At 28.2% G+C, this 22749-nt stretch overlaps 1 protein-coding gene across 1 annotated transcript in view; it reads right to left on the bottom strand.

Annotated features, from left to right (window-relative positions):
* The window catches only part of LOC111636712 (histone-lysine N-methyltransferase 2C-like), a 211817-nt gene extending 192591 nt beyond the window's left edge, over positions 1-19226 (bottom strand). Inside the window, exons 1-4 of the mRNA XM_023382016.1 lie at positions 17971-19226; positions 15658-15930; positions 12033-12611; positions 9204-10592 (exon numbers count right to left, since the gene is read on the bottom strand). Coding sequence (XP_023237784.1) covers positions 9204-10592; positions 12033-12611; positions 15658-15930; positions 17971-18052 — 2323 coding nt within the window. The 5' untranslated portion in view covers positions 18053-19226. The remainder of the gene's footprint in view (positions 1-9203; positions 10593-12032; positions 12612-15657; positions 15931-17970) is intronic.
* Between the last annotated feature and the right edge of the window lie 3523 nt (positions 19227-22749).

The following is a 22749-nucleotide window of genomic DNA, read 5'->3' as shown; positions in this document are numbered from 1 at the left end:
TTCCGAAAGCTTCCAGAACATAAAAACTTAAGGCCATCAACAACCATTGTTCAGCAATTAATGACAATCCTTTTCCATTTTGACATTTAATTTCGTCACCAATATGGTTTAAAATATGAACAAATCCATATTTAGAAAATTTATACCAAATTTGAAAATCTTCTTTGGAATAGATTTTTAAGGAATTATTTTGACATTGTATTGTATTATTGTCTCCCTTCATAACTGTCAAAATGAATAATTTTAAATATTTTATTACTATTACATTTTTTTATTTCTATAAAAACATTTTGGTAATTATTAAAATTGTCTCGTTTGTTTAACAGAACTTTCTGACTAGGGGATTAACTACAATGATCCTGAAATGCATTAATGTTTTATAACGAGATAATACTTGAATTGTAAATAAATGCATCCGATTTAAATTAATTGTAGTTTTAAGTCTTCACCCATTTGAATATTGGAATTGGAACATTTAAAAGAAATTTAAAGTATTTAATTTTGTTATTTTTGCTCCAAGCATTTAATTAATGAATAATTTNTAAAAAAAAAAACACTCAACAACTCTGGCAAAATTAAATACCAAATCATTTTATGAGGGGCAGAGGCACTCATAGGGCCTACTCTGAACTCTGAAAAGAGCCTGGGGCATTCACCCAAATACTTTTATAGTTAGTAATTTTAATATTTAACTTACATTAATATTTATTTGTATAAAAAAATTAATTTTTAACAAATATTTAATAAGAGGAGAAAAAGGGCAATAAAATTCTACATCTACATATATTCGACAGCACTTGCACTTCAATTTTACCCTTCCAGAAGAGTTCATTCATTCATTCACAGGTGTTCTGTCCTAGGACAGGTCCGTGGAAAGCAGTCAAATTATAGAATTCTCCTTCTCCAACATTCTCTATTTTGGGCTTCCTCTTTTATTTCTTTATAAGTTTTGCCTAGTAAAACATCATCTATCAATACTTTTCTTTTTCTTCTTTGTTTCCTTGCATCAATTTTTCCTTCTAATGCCACTGCGCATTAATCCTTCTCCTCGCAATGTATGACCTAGCCAGTTAGTTTTTCTTCTTTGTATTGGTTTTAAAAGAGATCTCTGTTCCTGGACCAAATTTAAAACATCTTCATTCTTAACCTTTTCTGTCCACTTGATTTTCTCCATTCTTCGCCATAACCACATTTCATATGCTTCAAGGTAGTTTGTTTCCTTTTTCCTTAAGGAAAATTTCTCTAGCAAACTTTACTAAAGGGCAATTTCTTTTCCTACCAAAAACTACTGAAGGAAAACTTCCCTAAAAAACTTTACTAACAGTTCAGCATTCTGGTATTTTCCATAAAAATAACAAATGGTTTGGGAGTTTATGTAAAATTAGAAATTGTAATAGTAGAGTAAACATTTCATTGGAGGAATGGTTTACTCATTTTTATTCCTTATATGGTTCTGCACTTCCTTATATTGTAGATTTGTCTGTCTTCATTAAGTGTTTAATTTGGTCTGATGAAATTTTTAATGTGGACATTATGGACTCTGAATTGAGCTATGTTTTAAGTAAAGTTAAAGCTGGTACTGTGCCTGGAGTTGATGGTATATCTTCTGAATTTTAAATTATGGATTCTGTTTGTCTGATATTGCTTAGTTTTGATAGAATCTTGAGATCTGGGGTATTCCCAAAAGATTGGAGTAGTGCTATTCTATGTTCAGTATATAAAAATGGCTGTATTATGTTTTATTTGAGAATCAGCCCTGTTTACATAAAAAATATTCTATGCTAGACAATGTTTTTATTCTGCATACTCTTATTACTAAGACATTAATGAGAAAAAGGCAAAAAGTATATGCATTCTTTGTTGATTTGTCCTCAGCTTTGGATACTGTAGATAGGAATTTAATGTAGAACAAACTCTTGAAATATGGTATTAGCTTTAAATTTGTTTCTTTGCTTACAGAATTATATAGAGAATCTAATGTGAAGATTAAATGGGGCTGTCTTTGTTCTAGGTCTTTTTTTCATTGCTACTGGGGTTAGATAGGGCTGTGTTTTAAGTCCTGTGTTGTTTAGTATATATTTAAATGATTTAATTGAATAAATAACTAACTCTGACTATGAAGGTATCGAGGTGAATGGCATTAGTATCAAAATATTGGCTTATGCAGATGACATAGTTTTGATTGCCGACTCTGTTAGAGGTTTACAAGGATTTATTAACATTTTGGATAAATATTTATTAAAAAATAATATGATCTTGAATCTCATGAAATCTAAAGTTGTTGTCTTCCGTAATGGTGATAAACTTGCTAAATGGTGGTTTAGAAACAATGTAATACAGGTAGTTTCCCAATATAAATATCTGGGTGTTATATTTAAGTACAATGGAAAATTTAAATATCATATTCAGACTGCTAAAAGGAATGCTTTTATTAAAAATGATAGTTATTCAGATGTGTAGATCGGCCAAATTATGTAATTTAAAAATTGCTTAAGGATTTTAAATTCAATTGTTACATCATCTTTGTTATCTGCATCCGAGGTTTGGGGATACCAATCTGACGAGTTAGATCCGGTCTTGGTTAATTTTATTAAAAAGTTATTTGGTTTGTCTTGTTGTACCCCAAGTTACTTGATTTTTATAAAGTGTTCGCTATTACCTTTGTCCTTTACAATATTAAACAAGTGTTTGAATTGAATCTTCAGGACTATTGAATTGGATAAAAAGCAATGGAGTAGAATGTGTTTATGTTATGTGTTAAATAAGAGGAACTTTCTGTGGTCCAAAAGTTTAAGGAAAATTTGTGTTAATAATGGTATTAATTTTGATGAATTACTAAATAATTATTATTGTTGCTCTACTTTGAAATAAAATTATCAAAATAATTTTATTTCAAATTCTTGATTTGAATCGACATATTAATGTAAGCTCTTATAATGTTTGGTATAAGCACTTAAACAAATCTTTTTTTGACTTTTCAATTTACAATAATAATTTCTCTTTTAATTTTAGCTCTACAGTAATACAAATCAGATGTAACTCTCTTAATTTTTTACAGAATTATCGCAGAGAAATTTGCATATATTGTCAGTATGATCAGCTATTGGATGCTTTTCACGTGACAGCTAGATGTATTAATTTAGAAAAAATTCGTGAAAGTGTTTTTGGTATCTCTATTATTCCAATTGAGAATTTTTTGGACCTTTTTGGTAATTTACACAATTTTGATTTAATTAATTTTGTTCAGAAGATAAGATTACCTAAAAAATAATTTAATGTTGACTTATTTTGTTTCAGTGATCCTTTGTACTGAGTGTGATGTACAATTTTGTTTAGTTTTGCATATTGGGGTATTCGATTTTGCTCAAAAGTGGCATTTGCTTTTTCTTTTAAAAGTGTGTTCGTGGCTAAGAAGTTTTGGGAGACTATCCACATTTTGATGAGATAACTTAATCTTTTTTCTCTTATAGGTAGGTGTAATTAATTTTTGTATATAATGTTGTTTTATTTTGGATAGTTCTCCCCATAATTTTGTATTCTTTTTATATTTGGATATTTTGTTTAAAGATTTTTTTTGGTATCAATTATAATCTTTGTATAATTTGTTTGCTTTATTTATGTATATTTTACTTTTCTCTGTAATAACCAATGGATTAATAATATTTCCTTGGTTTGTAATGTATATGTAATGATTTTTGTATTCCTCGCATCATGGGTTCTTCCTAGTATGTCTAAATAAACAAAATAAGTAAATAAATATTGGTAAATGCTATATGTAAGTTTAAAAATTTAAGCAGATAAATGCTATACTTCTGTGCTAATGTAGCAAATTAAAGTTTTTCATAACATTTTATATTGCTTTGTTAATTGAAAAGAAAATCTAATCAGATGGTCTCACCACAACCTGGTGGGCCTAGAAGCAAATGCTTCCCCTGTAGTTATGCATCTGTTGTGTAACATACCAGAATTATTAAATTAATACGATCAGAATATTAAGCTATAAAATATTTTTTTTTACAAAATATACCCAGTTTAAATTTAAATAAATTATAAAATAATTAATTGTGTATGATTATATAAATTTATAATTAATATATATAAATCTATATGCAGTAATTATAAATTTATGTCTTCTAAAATATAGTACACATTCAAAAACATTAACATGCAGCATTTCAAATTACTGTGCAACTGTACAACCCAGAGAAAACTATGCCAAGAATGCAATTACTATTGGGACAAAAACAGTACATGCTAATCATTTTTTATTAGTGCAGTATAGTAATAATTTTTAATTTTAACTTGTTTTTAAATACTAAAGGTTAAAAAAAATTAAAGTAGTAAGCATAAATTTTGCTGAAGAGAACAAATCATACAAAGAACCAGGGCTGCGGAGTCTGTAAAAAAACACTTGACTCCGACTCCTGATAATTTTAGTAGGCTGACTCCGACTCCAAATCAGAGGTGCTCATACAGGGTTACCCTACTCTGAACTCTGAAAGGGGACCCGGGCATTTACCCAAATACTTTTATAGTTAGTATTTTTATTATTTAACTTTTTAATCAATATTTATATTAGTCAATATTTATTCATATAAAAAAATTAATTTTTAACAAATATTTAATAAGAGGAAAAAGGGGGAGCGATAAAATTCTACATCTACATATCTTTATTCTACAGCTTTTGCACTTCAATTTCACCTTTCCAGAAAAATTTGTCCAACTAAAAAGTATGTGATCTAGCTANTTTCGGGCATCATCAGTGGCCGAGTGAATAAAACCACTGAACACTGGTAGGTCGCAAGTTCGTGTTGAGTGTTGAGCCAATTTGCAAAAAGAAATAAAAAGTTGAAGCTAATTTAATTGAGTGTAGTGTACCGCGGCCCGCAATTAATCTCTGAATATTGGACTGAACTTCAAATAATTGGTTGAATGGATCAGCGATAATTCTGTACAACTTGACAATGTGAAGTTATAGAAAATTGAGAATTTCCGATCCTAAAAAAAATGTCAACAACGGCTTTCTGTGCCCAATGTGCAATCTTTTCTGTGAAATTTCCTTTAATCATACGATAACGTATGATTAAAGAAAATTTCATATTTTATGTGTGTTAAGTTATCGTCGATTCTTATGGAAATTTCATTTTAATGAACAATAATTTGAAATAATTTAATTTTGTGTCAGGTTGGCCTCTACTATGCCCCTATAACAAAACTCTGGCTACGCCCATGGTTGTTGAGTTTGGACTTCAAGGATACCACGTCACAACGAACCATTGTTTACTAAATTTCTATTGGAAATACTCTCTAACTGGGAGATCCAGGAAATTCTTACAAACTGTGGAGTCTCTGTGTGAAAACAATACATAAGATAATGAATGTTTCCAAACATTTTTTCTTTATTTTGGTTAATAATATGAAATACTAATGAGCAGCAAATCCTCCACTTTTTCTCTCCCGGCTGTTAAATATAACAGAGGAAAAGTATGGTCAAAAAATTCCCTGAGACCAAAATTTTTACATTTTTGGTCTCAGGGAACCGTAAAACGCCGAGAAATCCAAACATTGGTATTTTTCCTGTCTGTCTGGACGTTGGTGTACGTTAGTGTATTTGGGGCGCGATTTTCTTACCCTCTTTGAAGCTTAATAACTTCTGTGCTTTTTAATAATACTATAATCATCATCATCAATAGCAACACACCTAATTCTTATAATTATATAGATAGGTAGTTTTTGGAACTGACTATGCAAATTGGAAAGTCAATTCCAGAAAATTCCTACAGTCATCAAGCATTAAAAAATCATTTTAAGTAGCAAGATGAAACATTCATGCAAGAGTTTTATGTAACACATTAAACAAAACAATAAATGATTATTTTTATTATACAGAGTGACAAATAATATATGTCAAAAAGTAAAGTGCTATACCTTTTTAATGAATAAACAGATTTTAATCAGACCAAAAGCATATTATACAGTATTAAGTTCATTTTAATGGTAGATATTTTCAAAATGCCCCCATCTGATTCAGCACAAAATTTAAGCCTTTTTCAAACCCCTGAAAAACCCTTTCTAGTAAATCACTTTTAATAGTCTTAACTTTTTTAATTGTAGTCTTTAATTGTTCTGCATTCTTTGACTTTTCCTTGTAACATTTGACATCTTCAATATAACTCCAGAGAAAAAAAATTCACAAGAGTTTAAGTCAGGACTGTAAGGAGGCCATTGAATCCCACTACCCACAAATTTTGGATAACTTAATCCTATAACACGATCTTGATACTTATTGAAAATACTTTCAAACACATCCTGGGTGTAGTGGGAAGTATCACCACCTTGCACAAAGTGATATTTCTGGAAAAAATAATTTTTCCTTGTCCAAGGTTAAATTTGGTCTCTGAGAAACATTTATATATGGGACCTGTGATTGGAATCTCAATGAAATTTAAGTACACAGCATTCAATGTAATTGCTGCTCATGCTGTGATCGTCACTGCATACAATGGTTTGAACACAGTGACTTTGGATTCAACATTCCCCAAATTCAAAAGTTTTGCTTATTAACATAGCCATCAGGATGAAAATGTGCTTTGTCCTCGAATATTATCTTATTGGCATCTAATGTCAGACTTGCAAACATTTCCATAATTTTATTAGCAAAGCTCACTCAAGTTGCCATTACACCATGGCTAAGTTTATGATGAATGTGTGAAGGTCCAAAACCCTTTTGTTTTAGAACAGTATCACCCCTCTAATAAACCTCGTGATTAGGCAAAAAGGGAAAAAGGGGTCTTCTGTGGTCAATGACCAAGACAATCTTCTCAAAAAAAATCGTTAGTATATCAATAAAGGAAATCTCCTCCATTTGTTTAAAGGTAATTCTATAGACGTTAATATCAACACGACAGGAATAAGAGATGTTTCTTACCCCCTCTATGGTTGCATGTGACACGTGGTTACAGCAATAAATCAATCGCCTCATTTGTAGTCAAACGCAACGTTCGATATAAACAATATCTAAATTGTTGACCAGTTTACAGAAATTATTGTCAGCTGAATGTTAATTTATGGATGAGAGCTGTCAAACCTATAGAAATTTATATTATAAAATCATATCTTCTAGACAACAATATCAATAAATTAAACAAACTTCTCTGTGTCAGTTGTCTGGACTAACTGGTGTGCATATAAATCATTAATAATGTCATAGTTCTCATCCCTTCAAATTTGGTATAAAGAGGGCTCATGGCCAGTTATCGGTGTGGCCTTCAAGACATCAGAAAATGACGGACCAACTGCCTTTAAACACTGACCGCTGACGACAGACGACTAAGCAAGATTCTACTATCTACAACTTAGTAAGTAGAACTCTCTCTTTTTTCTCAGATGGACTAGGGCCAATTAAGAAATAAATATTAATGAGGATCAGAGACTCTCCTCTGTTGGAAATATGGAAATACGTGAGACATAATCCAGCTAACCACCTATTGGAGCTTCAGTTTGAAATTGTTATTATTAATCTTATTATTTGTATCCTTTTTGTATAGCATTTACTAATTAAATTTATATAATATCTTAAACATGTGTGATTACTCGTACACGGCCAACACCTTATAGACTTATCCGCGACCTCCCACTCGATTTTCGCTCTCCTAAATTGCCATCCACTGACCCTGTGAACAGGATTCACCTTCCCATTGTCGGAAAACAGTTTAAGCTTTGACAGAAGCTTAAACCCCGATTCTCACAATTTTGTATTTAAAATAAATGAATTATAACAAAATACAAATACATTTTAAAAAATTAATAAATATAAAATAAATTTTCTTTCATTTAAATAAAAAAACTAAATTAAATTTAAAATGCCAGAGTCTGATTCGACACATTTTTCCCAACTTAGACTCCATAGCCCTGCAAAGAACACACCAGACTATTCCAAGTTTATTATACAAGGAAATGCATTTCTTTGTATAATAAAGTTGAAATAGTTAATTACTGGTGTGTTCTTTGTATGATTTGTTCTCTTCAGCAAAATTTTTGCTTATCACTAAAGGGTCTATCAGGAGAACACACAGTAACTTTTAATTTTTATTAATCAAATGATCAGGATTTAACTTTGTTAATTAATCCACCTTTATCATTTGATTATTAATATATCAATATAATTCAAACTTGGTTTTTTATATGACTAACAATTTTATTATTCAATACAAAATTTTCATTAATTTCAAAATTATATTTTGATTATTCATGAAAAATACAGATCTTATAAATACAAAGTGATGTTCATGGCTCATGATTTTTTTGTAACATTTTCTACATTAAATTAATGTATTTTCGTTTTTAGCCTATTGTAATCTGTTGATGTCTATGGAAAGTAGCTAAAACTATTAGTTTGCCCAATACATCTTTCCTTTAATAAATCTAACACAATCTTTTAATTTGGATTTTATTAGATTTATAGTTAGCATAGTTTGGTTATATAGTCAGTTTCAATTATAATTATCATTATGTACACAATTAAGTTCATTAAAAAACAATCTTTAGACCACTAAAAACCTCTTCAGCTTCCTTCAAAGCATGTAAAATGTAGCAAGAATCTGGAAGCTGAAGAGCTTTAGTGGTCTCAAGATATTATGTGTTTCCAGTGCTAGTGAAGAACATTTTGTTACAAAACAATGTTAACAAGCAATTATTTATTGTGACATTGTCACAATGCTGGGCTGCAATTTTTAATCATATTCTTAATTTATTCAATTTAAAATGCATGTTTTCCATTGTAAATTTGTAGTGTCTTGTCCTTGTACTGTACATCATACTTTTCCTGATAGCAGAGTTATGCCAGTCATCTATGTAACTCCATACAGGGAAAAATTTTTTAATTGAATTCACATAACTTCCAGTCTAGACTGGAAGTTCATATATAGTTAAGCATTCTATATCTGATCCTGAATTCCATTTATCTAACACTATTTTTGAGATTAAAGAAAGACAGATGGATAGACAGTCTATGACAGTGGAAATTTATAGATCTACAATTTCTTCAAATTGTAGCCCAACTAAAGTAAAGATTGTATGGACATTTAGACTAATATGCACTCTCACAATAGTTAATTAAAATATTATTGAAATCAATATTATAATACTATATTATATTATATTATTGAAATACTATATTATAAAAAATTTAATATTAATCTTACCAGGTGACGTATTTGATCTTGAAAGATTTGCTCTTACAGGAGGTTCACCATGAAGCATACTTGCTGGATGTATACCTATTGTTCCAATGGAAGGTGACATTATTGAAGGTCGTATGGGTGAAGGATGTAATGAACCAGGAGTACGTGGAGAACAAGGATTAATTAAAGTCTGATCTTGTGTTTGCCAAGCAGAAGGTGAATGCTGCTGATTAGAGGTTAATGTTAGATGAGGACGAGGAAAACATTGAGGAGTAGATGATATTTGATTTGTGGTTACTGTTTGAGAACCTTGTGAAGAGATTAAAGACCCTGGTCCACCAAGTGAATCATCTGGTGGGCCTGATAACACATCAGCTTTCAATCGTTCAAAATCAATATCACTAAGCAGAGCATCTGCATGTGGAGATATTATTCCTTCTTGATTCTGTCGTCTTTGTTCCCTTTTTTCTTGTTCAACTAGATCCTCTAAGAGCAGTGGCTGTTCTTGGAGCAAAGATTTTTCTTGTCCATTAGAAGACAGAACTTGACTAGATGAGAGATTAGCTCTAGTAAGAGACTGATTTGGAAATATACCTCTTGGACTAGTTATTACTTGCTGCTGAACTGACATACTTTGGGGTCTTAAATTATGTGCTTGATAGGGAGGTGGAGGAGGAACATTAGCTGGATATGGTGGTGGTTGAGAAATTCTTAAATGATCAACAAAATGTGTTTGATTTGGGGAGTTATTTTCTTGTTCCCTATGGAGAGATACTTGAGGTTGACCAAATGTTCCTGGAGGAGATGGTGCTATTATTGTTGACTTAATATTTCCATTTCCATGTTGTGAAATCTGCAACTGATCTGATGAAGAAAATGTAAGAACATTTGAAGCAACAGTAGTAGTGACGTTAGTAAATGATACAACAGACTGACAAGTTGTTAAATCATCAGAAGCAATGACAGATGATGATGATGATGAAGTAGAAATTAATTTACATACATTTTTATTTTCACCTTCCTCTATTTTGCTACTTATATTAGAATCAATACTTTCTTCTTCAAAAGTTTCTTCATTCTTTTCCAATTCTCTTTGTTGACTAAATTCTAAAAATTTTGTTTGAAAATCAGCGTTATTTAATTCATTTTGAAGACCAAGTTTTCCTTCTTCATTTTCACTTTGTTTCTTTTTTTCTTCTTCTGCATTAATTTCTTGTTTAATTTCAACATTAACTTTTTTACCTTCTCCAGATCTAGCTTTCATTTCTTCAACTTCCTCATCAAGTTCATCATCTTTGTCATCTAAATCTAAATGCTCATCCAAAATATTGCTTTTTTCACCTTCACCAACAAGTCCTTTATCAAGTTCAGGATCAGCATATTCTAAGATGTTGAAGTCATTACCTAAACCTAATAAACAGAGTTAACAAATTAATGACTATCTTTTTAAGTAGTGTACTAAATATAATAAATATAGCACATTTCTGCACATATAAAAGCATGCTCTTACAGATAGGTCAAAACTGGCATTATATTTTGCAAAGTATCTAAAAAATACTAATTTAAAAAAAAATTTTGTAGATTGAAAGTATTTTTTTTTAATATTGGCTTTCTATCTTTAATAACAGTTACCACAAAGATGTCACTAAATAGTTATTGTAACAGTACTTATACATTTAATTTACATTGACAGTGCTCTTATAAGCCAAAACAAACTGGCATAAATAAAAGCATGATCGTATAAGTGAGGCAAATTTCTCTGTCTATTCAGAAGAATGTTGATTCTTCTGAATAGACAGAGATATGTTGAAAATAATGGTAAATATATAGTCTCATAAATATTATTATATTGCAAAATATTTCATTTTTGTTAAGAAAAATACAACAAAATAAATATATTATGTTTTATCTTGGAGACTGGTTCTATATTTTATCTTTTAATATTTTTAGAAATACAGTTATTTTTATTTATTTTAATATTTAACTATTAATTAATATTGTAATTTCAAACATTTTTAATCTTCCACTGAAAGACATAATTTTCTTATAAAATGTGGAAGCATCATTTTTAAAAATTGGAAATTGTGATGAAATTTTCTCGATTCAGACTTTGATACCTGGAAAACGTCCGATTTTTTCAATTCTGATTAATTGTCCCATCACTAATTACTACTAAAAATTTATAAAGAACAGAAAATACTGTAATATGTAATAGTAATGTTTTATAGATGTATAAAACCTCTGCATATCTTGTTTTAAAGAGTTTCCCTGTAAAAATGTGGCAGTATTTTGCACCATTTTTTCTGTATTTAACTTTCTTAAGACCAGGGTAACGATCTGCCGCACCCCTCTTTGTTATAACAATGTACTAGAGTACCGATTCGTCATTACCCTTCGAAAAATCGATTTTAANATGTATTTATAAATATCGTATTTATAACTACAGATATTAATAAATGTAACGTGATTTTTGTTATATGAATATAACAATAACTTGATTTTTGGTGAATTTTTGAAATAATATAACTTGTTTGACCTATATTGACCTTGGCCCTTCTCAACAATAAACGTAAATACGGGGGCGTGGTACCTGATTCTAAGAAGGTTAATTACAGTCAATCAAACAATCTTAGACTTTTAGTAGTATATAGATTAACTATAAAGAACTATTAAAATCAACAAGAAAAACATTTTTTTGACATTTATTAGAACATATGGATTTTTTATATTCTAAAACTGTAGCATTATCATAATACAATACATTAACAATTTCAAGAATAAAAAGTATAATAGCATTTTTTAATATTTTAAAAATAAACTTTATTTGTAGCTTTATTTTTATTCACTTACCTAAAAGTTCATCATCATCTAATTCTTCATCATCAGCTTCTCCTCCTGTAACAGTCTCCTGTTCAGCAGCTTGCTCTTCAACTTCTTTTACTAAATCTCCAGCAGTAGGTTTTCTTCGGGAGAGTTTATCAGTTGCATCAACTTTATCTGAACGAATATCTATAGGATGCTTTTCAGCATTCTCTGATTGTGAAGAAGAAGAAATAACTGATTCTGATGCTGCTGGAGATGACTGTTTTTCATTATTAGAATCTTGATGTAATAAAGATGGAGTTTGGCTTGTATGACAAATAGTATTTGTTATCTGAGTACTATTTACTGTTCCTGATGAATTCTGAGTTTTTGATACTGTTGTCTTTACTGTAATTGAAGAAATACTTTCTACAACAGGAACTGTGGTAGTTGTATAAGATGCAACATCACTAGGACTAATAATACCTTGACTTGTTGTAACAACAACATTGGGTGGTGAAACATTATTATTATTATGAATATGTGCTGTTCCATGCATAGAAATAATAGTATTGCTAATTGATGGTGTATTTCCCACAGCAGGTTGACCAAACCTTACAGCAGTTTCTATAATAATAAAAAACATTTATTCATTAATGCATTTAATAAAATATTTATTTTTAAATAAAATTATTAAGAATTAATAATAATAACTATTTAATAGCATTAAATATATGTTTTAAAATGTAGAAACCAATTGAATACAGCATCATACTTGCTTATACCATTTATATCAATAATTGAACCATGCATTGCAAATAAATTAAAAATTTTTTGGACCTTAAGTGAGATACTGTTTGTATAGAAAAATTAGATATATTCTGAGTGATATATTTCTGACTGTAATGAGTATTTCATTCCATTTTCAAGTATTTGATTATTAAGTATGTTTCTAATGTAAGGTAATTTTTAAATTATCAAAAAAATATATAAATAAAAAAATATTAAAATATTATTTATTTANTAAGCTACTGGCTTTCACTGTTTATGTTGTCTCTTTCTTGCTTGAAATATTAATTAATGTTTTAGATACAATTTTCATTTTGGAAAGGAAAATTTCTAATTTAAAATAAAGTTCTTCACTTTCTGTCATTTTCATTTGTTTTTTTTTTTTTGTGCATTTTATTGATGTTTGTTCGTTTTAATCTGTTTTGTAAAAGACAAATCCCTAGCGATTAAAATAACTTCTTGTATATATATATATAGAATTGGGCTTAAAATTTAATTAAATTCTCTTTTCCATTTTATATTTTCTTTAAATTTCTTCTTGTTTTACGTATTTACTCCAGACGTTTAATGTCCACCGAGATGTTTAGTTTCTACATTATTTTATTCAATAATTTATTTCTTTAAATTTATTTCGATTCTTTGAAAATTATGAAAGGAAAATACTTTATTCAATAAGTAGGTTTATTCAATAAGTCTGTTAAATGCCATGTAAATTTTTCCTTTATTTTTCAATATGCTCATTAGTTATTTCTATCTAATTTACTATTTTTCTCAATATCATATTTATTAAAAACTTCTAAGTAGAATTCATGTTTTAATTTGACAAATAATATAAATAATTGCTATTGAAAAACGAATTTTTAATCCTTTTTGTATGCAGTTTTGCTATCACTATGAAATTCAAAATGTAAAAATGTTAGAACATCACTTTTTTATCTACATCTAATAATTTCACATTTATTGTTATTGATCATCATCTAAAATTGAGCATTAACTAAAAATATCACTGGTTCTGAATAAAAACATTCTTAACAAATTGCCATCTAATTCCACAAAAATATTTAATATATTTCACATCTTAGTTATCAAACAGTAATGCATCAAAGTGTTTAATGCACTGGTAAATTAAATATTGTTTGAAATTCCTCAATGAATTTATATTGAAAAATGAATTTCAGAACAACAAAATAATTCAGAAATAACCAATCAAAATATTAATAAGATGCTCAATGATAGAAAAAGAAAACCATGGAATAAAATAAAAGGAATCGATAGATATAAATAACAAATAAAACGGCAAAACCGTATTTGGGACAAGACTATGTCTCAGAGACTCGCTACTAAGCAGAATCACTTTGACGCTCAAGGCAGGTCTCATTCTCATTCTCCCATCTTCTTTGGTATCACTGCTTTTGGGTGCGATCATTCAAACTTTGCCAGCCATGACAATGAGGTCGTCCATGATGCATTTTCAATGAAATTAACCTATCCAATTTTGAAATTTCTCTCCGATGTGTGTCGGCCCGGGTTGAATTTTTGTCGCTGCGTAATGAAAATTTCCCGTTTTTGAAAAAAATAATCATGGCTGTTGTATCATCCAAAATTATTTTTTTATTTTGCACAAACAATATACAATTTAACCAAATTATAACATCATCGGATGTAATGACAATCCTAATATAACATCAAATTTTTATCGGTCCTACAATTTTACTGTACTAGATAATGTTAAAAAACCTACTTGTAACGACATAAAACCCTGTACGACTTACTTCTAACTCCAAACCCAAAACAGTGCTTAGTTCAATATACCTTCACTAACAATTTCGAACTTAGTTCTTCTTCAGGCGAATAAAAGAAAATGGGCAGAATCGATGTTATTCAAACATATCTTTTTCAAACGATACTGTGTTTCAGATTTTGTTTGAAAAAGATATGTTTGAATAACATCAATTCTGCCTGTTTTCTTATATTCACCTGAAGAAGAACTAAGTTCGAAACTGTTAGCGAAGGTATATTGAACTAAGCACTGTTTTGGTTTAGAGTTAGAAATAAGTCGTATAGTTTACAGTGTGTATAGATTTGATTATTTATAAAATCCTGTTTTAATGTCAAATTTGAAGCACTCCCAAATTTACAAAATTAGATTCCAAATTTTATTTAACAAAGAAAATACTACGTGTTCAGTCCTAGGGACAAAATCCACTTCCTAGAACGACTGTGGGTAGTACTCTCACCATCTGACTTTGATTTGCCTGTTTGTAGAGAGAGTTGCTATTTTGTATTTTATTTTGATTTAGTTCTCGGTCCCCTGAGTACCTACAAGTCTGGTTTTTTATATGTGCGCACGATTTGGGTAACTAATACTCTGTGCCAAATTGCAACTCTTGACATGCACTCCTTCATACCTCTAAGATGGTAATACAGCAGGCAGTACAATTTTAAAAACAAGACATAGTCTTATCAATAAAGAAAACATCTCTGATATACTATGCTACCTTATATATGTCAATAATATTTTGCAGGTGTATTCCTAAATCACAAAGATTTTATCTATAATCTTGTTGGTAATTGTATTTAATGTGTGCAAAAAGAAGAAAAACACCAGGGGTTGCAGTAATTGAGTTAGTGCCATTGGAGGGTCATAGTGTATGTGAAATTGAGAGAGGTTTTTTTTTATAACAATATAGAAAGTAAAGTTTTTGTAAAGAGACTTAAAGGACTAAATTTGTTTTTCATTTCTTCATAAAAAAAGACATTCAACAAATCCATATAAATAAAAAGCCCTGTTTAAGAAATTATCTTTAAACATATTCTGTGTATAAATACAAAAAAAAATTAAACAGTTTTTATGTTAATAAAATAATATAAATGAATTAATTACCAATTCCAACTTGAGTTGAGGCTTGTTGTAACTGAGGATTTCTCTGATGCAAAATATGCTCATATTGGTCAGATTGTGCATTAGAAAATCCAGTCGACATTCTTGGGCCGGGCATACAAATCTGTCCTGCTGGCCATTGTTGACTCCTAACCTGTAACTGCTGTTGCTGTTGTAACATTAACATGCGAAAACGTGCTTCTTGAGGTCCCCCTCTTAAAGCAATTAAACGCTGCTCAACAACTTGGGAAGGATGCCTAAATGGAATTTCTGAACCTAAATTAAAAATAAATACATTTTATTTTTTATAGCAAATATTTTATATGAAAAACTATAATAAAAATTATTATTATATTCAAATTTTATATTAAAGTAAATTTAATTATATAATTACAAAAGATAAAACAAAAATGATATAATACCTAATAAATTATTTGCAAAAAGCCTATTATTCTGTTTATTACTACTATTTAGTTTATATTATTTATTGACTTCTTTTTTTTTATTATTGTATAAAATATAATAAGTTAATATGTTTTATTAAAATATTCCATTTATACTTTCAAATAATTTGAAACAAACAAGAATTAAATACCAGTAATAATACAACTATAAAAGCATCGTTGTTATTAAAAGATTGTTCTAATAATTTTTGAAAGAAATATTAGAATATAATGCAATTGATTATAATGCATAAAAATACATTTTGATTACAAATGATAAAGGCTTAAATACTAATAATTATTTTTATCCATATTCTGTCACATATTTAACTATATCAGAAAAACTGATATAACTCAATTATGATTTATCAACATTTTATATAATTTTTTTCTTACAGCAAAAAACAAAGATATATTTAAATCATCAATTATTAAATAATTCTTATAAAAATTAATACAAGTTTTAAGTTACTTTTCATATAACAAATATGTACTGGAAATAGAATAAGTTGAAAAATAAACTACACTTATATAAATCCAGCAAAATTTAATAAAATAAAAACGTTTTCAGTCGTTTTTCAACAATCATCCTCAGTTACAAAAATAGAATATTAAATATAGAACATAAAATGCGTTCGAAATAAATACAAAAAATAAAAATTAACGGAAAACGCCCTAGCAGCCCTTTTTCGCTATTTATTTGGTTTGTTTGTTCATTTTTCTTTAGTTCATCTGCTAGGGCGTTTTCTGTTAATTTTTATTTTTTGTATTTATTTCGAATGCATCTTATGTTCTATATTTAATATTCTATTTTTGGTAACTGAGAATGATCGTTGAAAAATGATTGAAAACATTTTTTTTTATTTTATTAAATTTTGTTGGATTTATATCGGTGTAGTTACTTTTCATTCAATTACAGAAGCATAGATATGATTATTATGGCATACTGTAAAATTTTCATACTCAAATAAAAAGAATTATTATAAAATACTGATAAAGTATACTGAAGCAAGAATTAAAAACAAAACAAAAGATTTTATAATAAATAAATAAAAAATTTTTACTTCAGAACAACATACATACAAGGTCTTCCAAAAAGAACCATTTTAAATTATTATAATTATGTTAATTAGAATATGAGAATGTTGTAATGTACATTAAAATATTGGAATACTGTCCAAGTTTCACATTTGCCCATTACAATTTCTTAATGCAAAAACTTGTGTCACGAGGTACACATACAACCAATACTTTCTACACAAATTCTTTCTACACTAGCTATAGCATATCAGTTATCATTCTTCTCACAGCAGTCACAATTCTACAGTTCCTGCAGATTACTCATGTTGCACAATGACGAGTGATTTTGACCTTGTGAACTGCAGAACACAAAATACCTTTTCTATTGTAGAGTCGCTGTTTTCATTTATGGTGCTTCCTACACGCAGTAGAAAACATGTTTGAATGCAAATGGAAGATGAAACACAAACAATTACTCTATTTATTGGTTTACACTGTATACTTCTCAGGTAATAATTAATATAGTTACAGTAATTTAAAATCATAATAGCATTTTTTTGAAAGACCATGTATTAATTGCAAATATAATACACACATTGTAGTGTCACATTATCAGATAACCAAAAGTTCAATTTAATCCTAACATATGCAATTACTAATTTACTAATTGCAAAGATATAATTTATTTATTTTAATATAACTAAAATAAATTTTTAAAAAAATTTATTTTTTTTAAACCTGTACAAAATGTACAGGTGTTTTTAATCAATACATTAAATATGAATTTATTGTAAAAGTTAAAATAAAAAAATAAAATTTACATCAAAATACTAAACATTTATGCTAAATTTACCAGACTGTGGAAAGCGAGCTCTCATTCCAGGTGGATATGGATGACGAAAACCATCTTCATTAGACGAACTGCGAACTAACATATTAGGTGTTCCTAATAAAAAAATTTATATTTCTAAATTTTCTATTAAAATGCAGAATTATTTCTTACAAAATTAATATGCTGGAAAGACATATAGAGATGAGATTTTATTTATAATCAAATTAACTGGTATATTTACAATTAATTTTCCAGCATTCATTCTGTGTTTCAAACAAGTTTTTTAAAGGATAATCTTCAGATTCAACAAACATTATAAATTATACAAATGTATTATACAGTAATCATAAAATGAATTTACCAGAACACATTGAAAATTTATCTCATCTCTAACAGATTGAATCATTCTATTAGCCAATTAGTTAATAAAATAATTCAATACTGTAACCAGTTTTCTGCTAGTTTGTGTAACATTTAGATTTCTATTTTATTAAAATAAAAGTTACAATATATTGATTACAACTATTTTATACCTTATACTATACACCATAATCATTTTCAAATTGATAAAAACACCAGTTGATTCACCCTGAGCAAACATTTTTTGGCACTTTCTAAAGGCCATCATCAGGCTATTGTTTCAAATCAAACAATCATTTTATTACATTGTTTTTCTAATGTAATATATAAAACTATGAAATTTTAAGTGAAATTTCATTGTAGTCCAGTAATAAACTGTTTGTGGACCAGCAATGGTCCACAGACAGTGTGAGAAGCAATGGTCTAAAATATATGTTACATCAAAATACTTGATATTATTATTAGATTGCATATATACAGTATGTATATATATATAATGCATATCTATATACTTACATACACTAAAATTAATCAAAATTCAAAAAACAGATACATAATAAGAATAGTTTTCTATTTGAAAACTCTAAAAAGTTTGAACATAGAACAGATGAAGACTGTGAAACAAAGAATTCTTAAAGTATAAAGTTTTAATTTAGTTATCCCTCTATGAAAATTCTCATTAAATCACCTAAGATGCTATTTAGAAATTATGTTTAGATCAATGAAATAATGTCTGGAGAAACACCGATCTATTATTATGAGTTATAAAGAATAAATAGCACTATTAGAGTTATATGAACAAATCATAGATCGTCTAAGATGCCATCAGGTTCATTAAAGAAATGCATCCAATACTTTATATCCTAAAATATTTTTTCTATGTATTTTAAAACTAATTGAAGTTTTGAATGTTTAAAACTAAATTTTATAATGTTTTTGGATTGAAAACTTTATCCTCAAAAACACACCAATAAATTTGAGAGAGAGTCATAATTTTAACCAGAGCAGTAATTTTGATATAAAAATCAATATTTGTATTTATTCTAATATTTGTTAAAAACTCAAATTCAACAAGAATGTTCATAAAATCTTATCTTTGACATTGCTTCCATTTTAAATAATACATTGTCCATTGGATTCAATTCATTCGAGAAAATTAGCAGAAAATTTCAGATTGGACAATGACAAGTTTCTCAACTGATTTTACCAAATTTGGGCAAGAGTCAAGTCTCCAGCAGGGGATAAAAAGGGATCATTTGAAAAAGAAGAGATTCTTTCCCTCTCCAAAAATCACAGAAAATTCCTCTACTACTGATAGTGATGTACTACCTGGATTTTCAATAGTAGTGCACTCAAATCTCTCTCATAATTCGAGAAGGTATTTATCTTCTAACACAAACTAATTATAATCTCTCTCCTGATCAGACTTAGTTAAATTAATAGGAAATGTGCATGAATTATCAATTTGTTAATTATTTGTTTATGCTTGTTATTTTATTTTTAGCTTTAATATAACTTGTTAGTTGAGTGAATCATTTCTGGGCTGTTTATCTCTCAACTACCACATGACCACTTGTGCTCAAAATAGTTTCCTGTGTCCCAAAGAAAATACAGGTGGTTTCAGACATCCTGACACAGGGCAACACAATTTTTTCTTGTCACATTTGCAATATATACATATATATAGAAATGAATTATTAATTCAATAAAAATCTCTTTATTGTAATTATATATATTGTTATTGTTCATTTAACATTAGCACATGCCAAAACATGTAAGCTAAAGTATACTTATATAACTTTGTTTATTCGGATCAGAATTTTTGTTATAGTTATCATTATATTCAGATAAATAGGCATTTTTAAGCTAACTTTTTGCACTACAGTATCAACCTCAATATATAAATGATAACAAGCAATTACTATCAATCTTAACCAATACTTTAAAGGTTAAATGTTTTCACCATTTAAATAATTATAAGCTTAAAGTACAATAGTTCAAGCTGCTCATATTTCTTACATGCTGGATGAATTATTGTTAATTAATACTTGTTCAAGATATACATTTTTTAAAATGCTTTAACATGTCCTTATAATGTCAGACTCCACAGAATTTTCACTAATCATAAGCTTATTTACCTATTCTGCTTAATGATATCATCAGCATAGGAGAGTCGCAAAATAACAACAACAAGCAGATATAGTATAATGTCAATTATCCAAAAATCAATTTCAGAGCATATTAATTCCAAAAATGATGAAGTTTTTACATAATAACAATTGTTGGCCATGTCCAGTAGGTCTACTATTGAGCTACATTGCTATCAACATTAGTGTCAGATTTTATTTATTACAGATAAAACACAAAAGCATGATTAATTTAATGATCACAGGCTTCTAATGCATTAAATTAAAAGCTTTACTGTGCATAGACACAGTGACAGATTTTATGCATTAGAAACAGCATTTACATAATTATAAATGCAAACTTAAATAGATTTTTCAACTTTTATAATAATCAAGGAAGACATTGATTTGCAGCATTAAAAATGGAAAAAGAAAACTACATAAAACAAGGTAAAATTACAAACTTTTAAAAAAAAGTATTGTAATAAATAGTTTTTATGTGTTTAATATTAATTTTTTTATTATATACTTTTGACTTTGAATTCAAAGTTTCATCAATACATTTCCAGATTTCAATAAAATAGTAGTGCTTGTTTTTAATAAAGCACACAAAATTTTTTCATTATTTCTTATCATTTGTATATAATAAATTGCAATGCCTTAACCTTTATTGTTGTACTAGAAAAAACTAATATTTATACTTTACTTAATATATTTATTGTGTTTTTTACTCTACCAAGTGTGATTGGTGATCCAAAATTGCTCTGCTCCAATTATTTCAGATAAACAATTCGATCACACATGAAAATCAAAACAAAAAAATTTCTAAAAATTTACTATAATCAATATGTTTTCTAACAAAAATTGCTGCCATATGGTTTACAATGGTTAAATTATTTTAAAAATTACACATACACACAAATTACATAGAACTATAAATCATAAATGTAATTATTATAGATAACATCCAATAAATATAGGAACAAGTAATACCAAAACCAGTCTATAAATTAACAATATTCAGATAAACAAACACACAACTTTTCCTACATAATATAGTAATTATAATATAACAGATAAATTAAATCAACTCTAAGTGCTGTAGTTTAACTCATTACATTTTCATTACCAATTCAATGAAAGCAAAAAAACTTTTATAATCTTTAATTAATTATCTGATATAATATAATGAATCTTTAAATTCAAAAATTCTCCATTACTTTCAAATCTTAATTTCTTATAGCTGTTAAAGTAAATGTTTTTTACTTTCCATTTTATCAGAACTTCTTTAGAGATGATAACTGTAATATGCTTACATCCAATTTATGCATACAAATTCAAATAAAAAAATTTAGTTTTTAATTGTAAAATGATCTATTTGTATTTCTATATGTTATGAGGATTAATTATTAGCTTCTCAAATATAGAACATATTCTACTTTTTCTAATTATACCTCCTCCATTTTATCATTTGGAAACTATAAAAAATTAAGTGATTTTTCAATATGTTTCTATTCTCCTACTAATCTTTTCACTTTTTCAAAATTCTTTCTTAACATATTTGCTATTTTTTAATGTAAAAAGTTCCATGTTTTTCTCAGGTTTAACATCAAAGGTTCCCAATTTACTAATGATCAGTGTGTATTTCATTTTAATGATAAAACAATTTCTAGAATATAATAAAATATATTTTTTTTATTCAAGTATTCTCTCCAGAGATTTTGACCAGAAGAGTGGAGGAGGAGTTGCTTGGTCAAGCAAATAATAATAATAATATTTGGTGAACCCATCAACTCCTCCTGTGCAGTAATTGAACAAACAGTTTGAATTATGAACAAATCAGACAACAAACACATATTTGTATAACAAACACCTCACAGAACAACACAAGAAGAAGCAACTTAAAATAATGAATACCAATTGGTCTTCCCTTGTCTCCGGGTAACAACTCAAAATCTTTTGGAGTGTGGGAGACGTCACCATCAACGCTCAACCCAGTATATACTGATTGAATAGTATTTCTCTGAACTTTGAAACTTTCCCTTGTAATTCCAGCCTGTTGTTTATTTTTCTGACAGAAAGAATTCTTTTATAGTATTTGTGAGACTGTCGGGCAGACACTTGTTAAGTTTGTGTTGGTTTTTATTTTTGAAAGGTGAGAGTATAATAGCAAAGGTAGAGAGTGGACAGAAAATGCCTAATGTTGTTGGGCAGTATGATTTGAACAGGTCTACAGTAGGTTACAGTTCAATCTTATTTAAGAAAAATACTGTATAATCAAGAAGATTATTCCTTTAGCTGCTTGTGTCTTACA

Source organism: Centruroides sculpturatus, unplaced genomic scaffold, assembly GCF_000671375.1.
Source record: "Centruroides sculpturatus isolate CEXI.00-Female unplaced genomic scaffold, Cexi_2.0 scaffold977, whole genome shotgun sequence".
Lineage (NCBI taxonomy): Eukaryota > Metazoa > Arthropoda > Arachnida > Scorpiones > Buthidae > Centruroides > Centruroides sculpturatus.
Note: the sequence above shows the minus strand (reverse complement) of the source record. Positions and strands in the feature narration are given on the sequence as shown.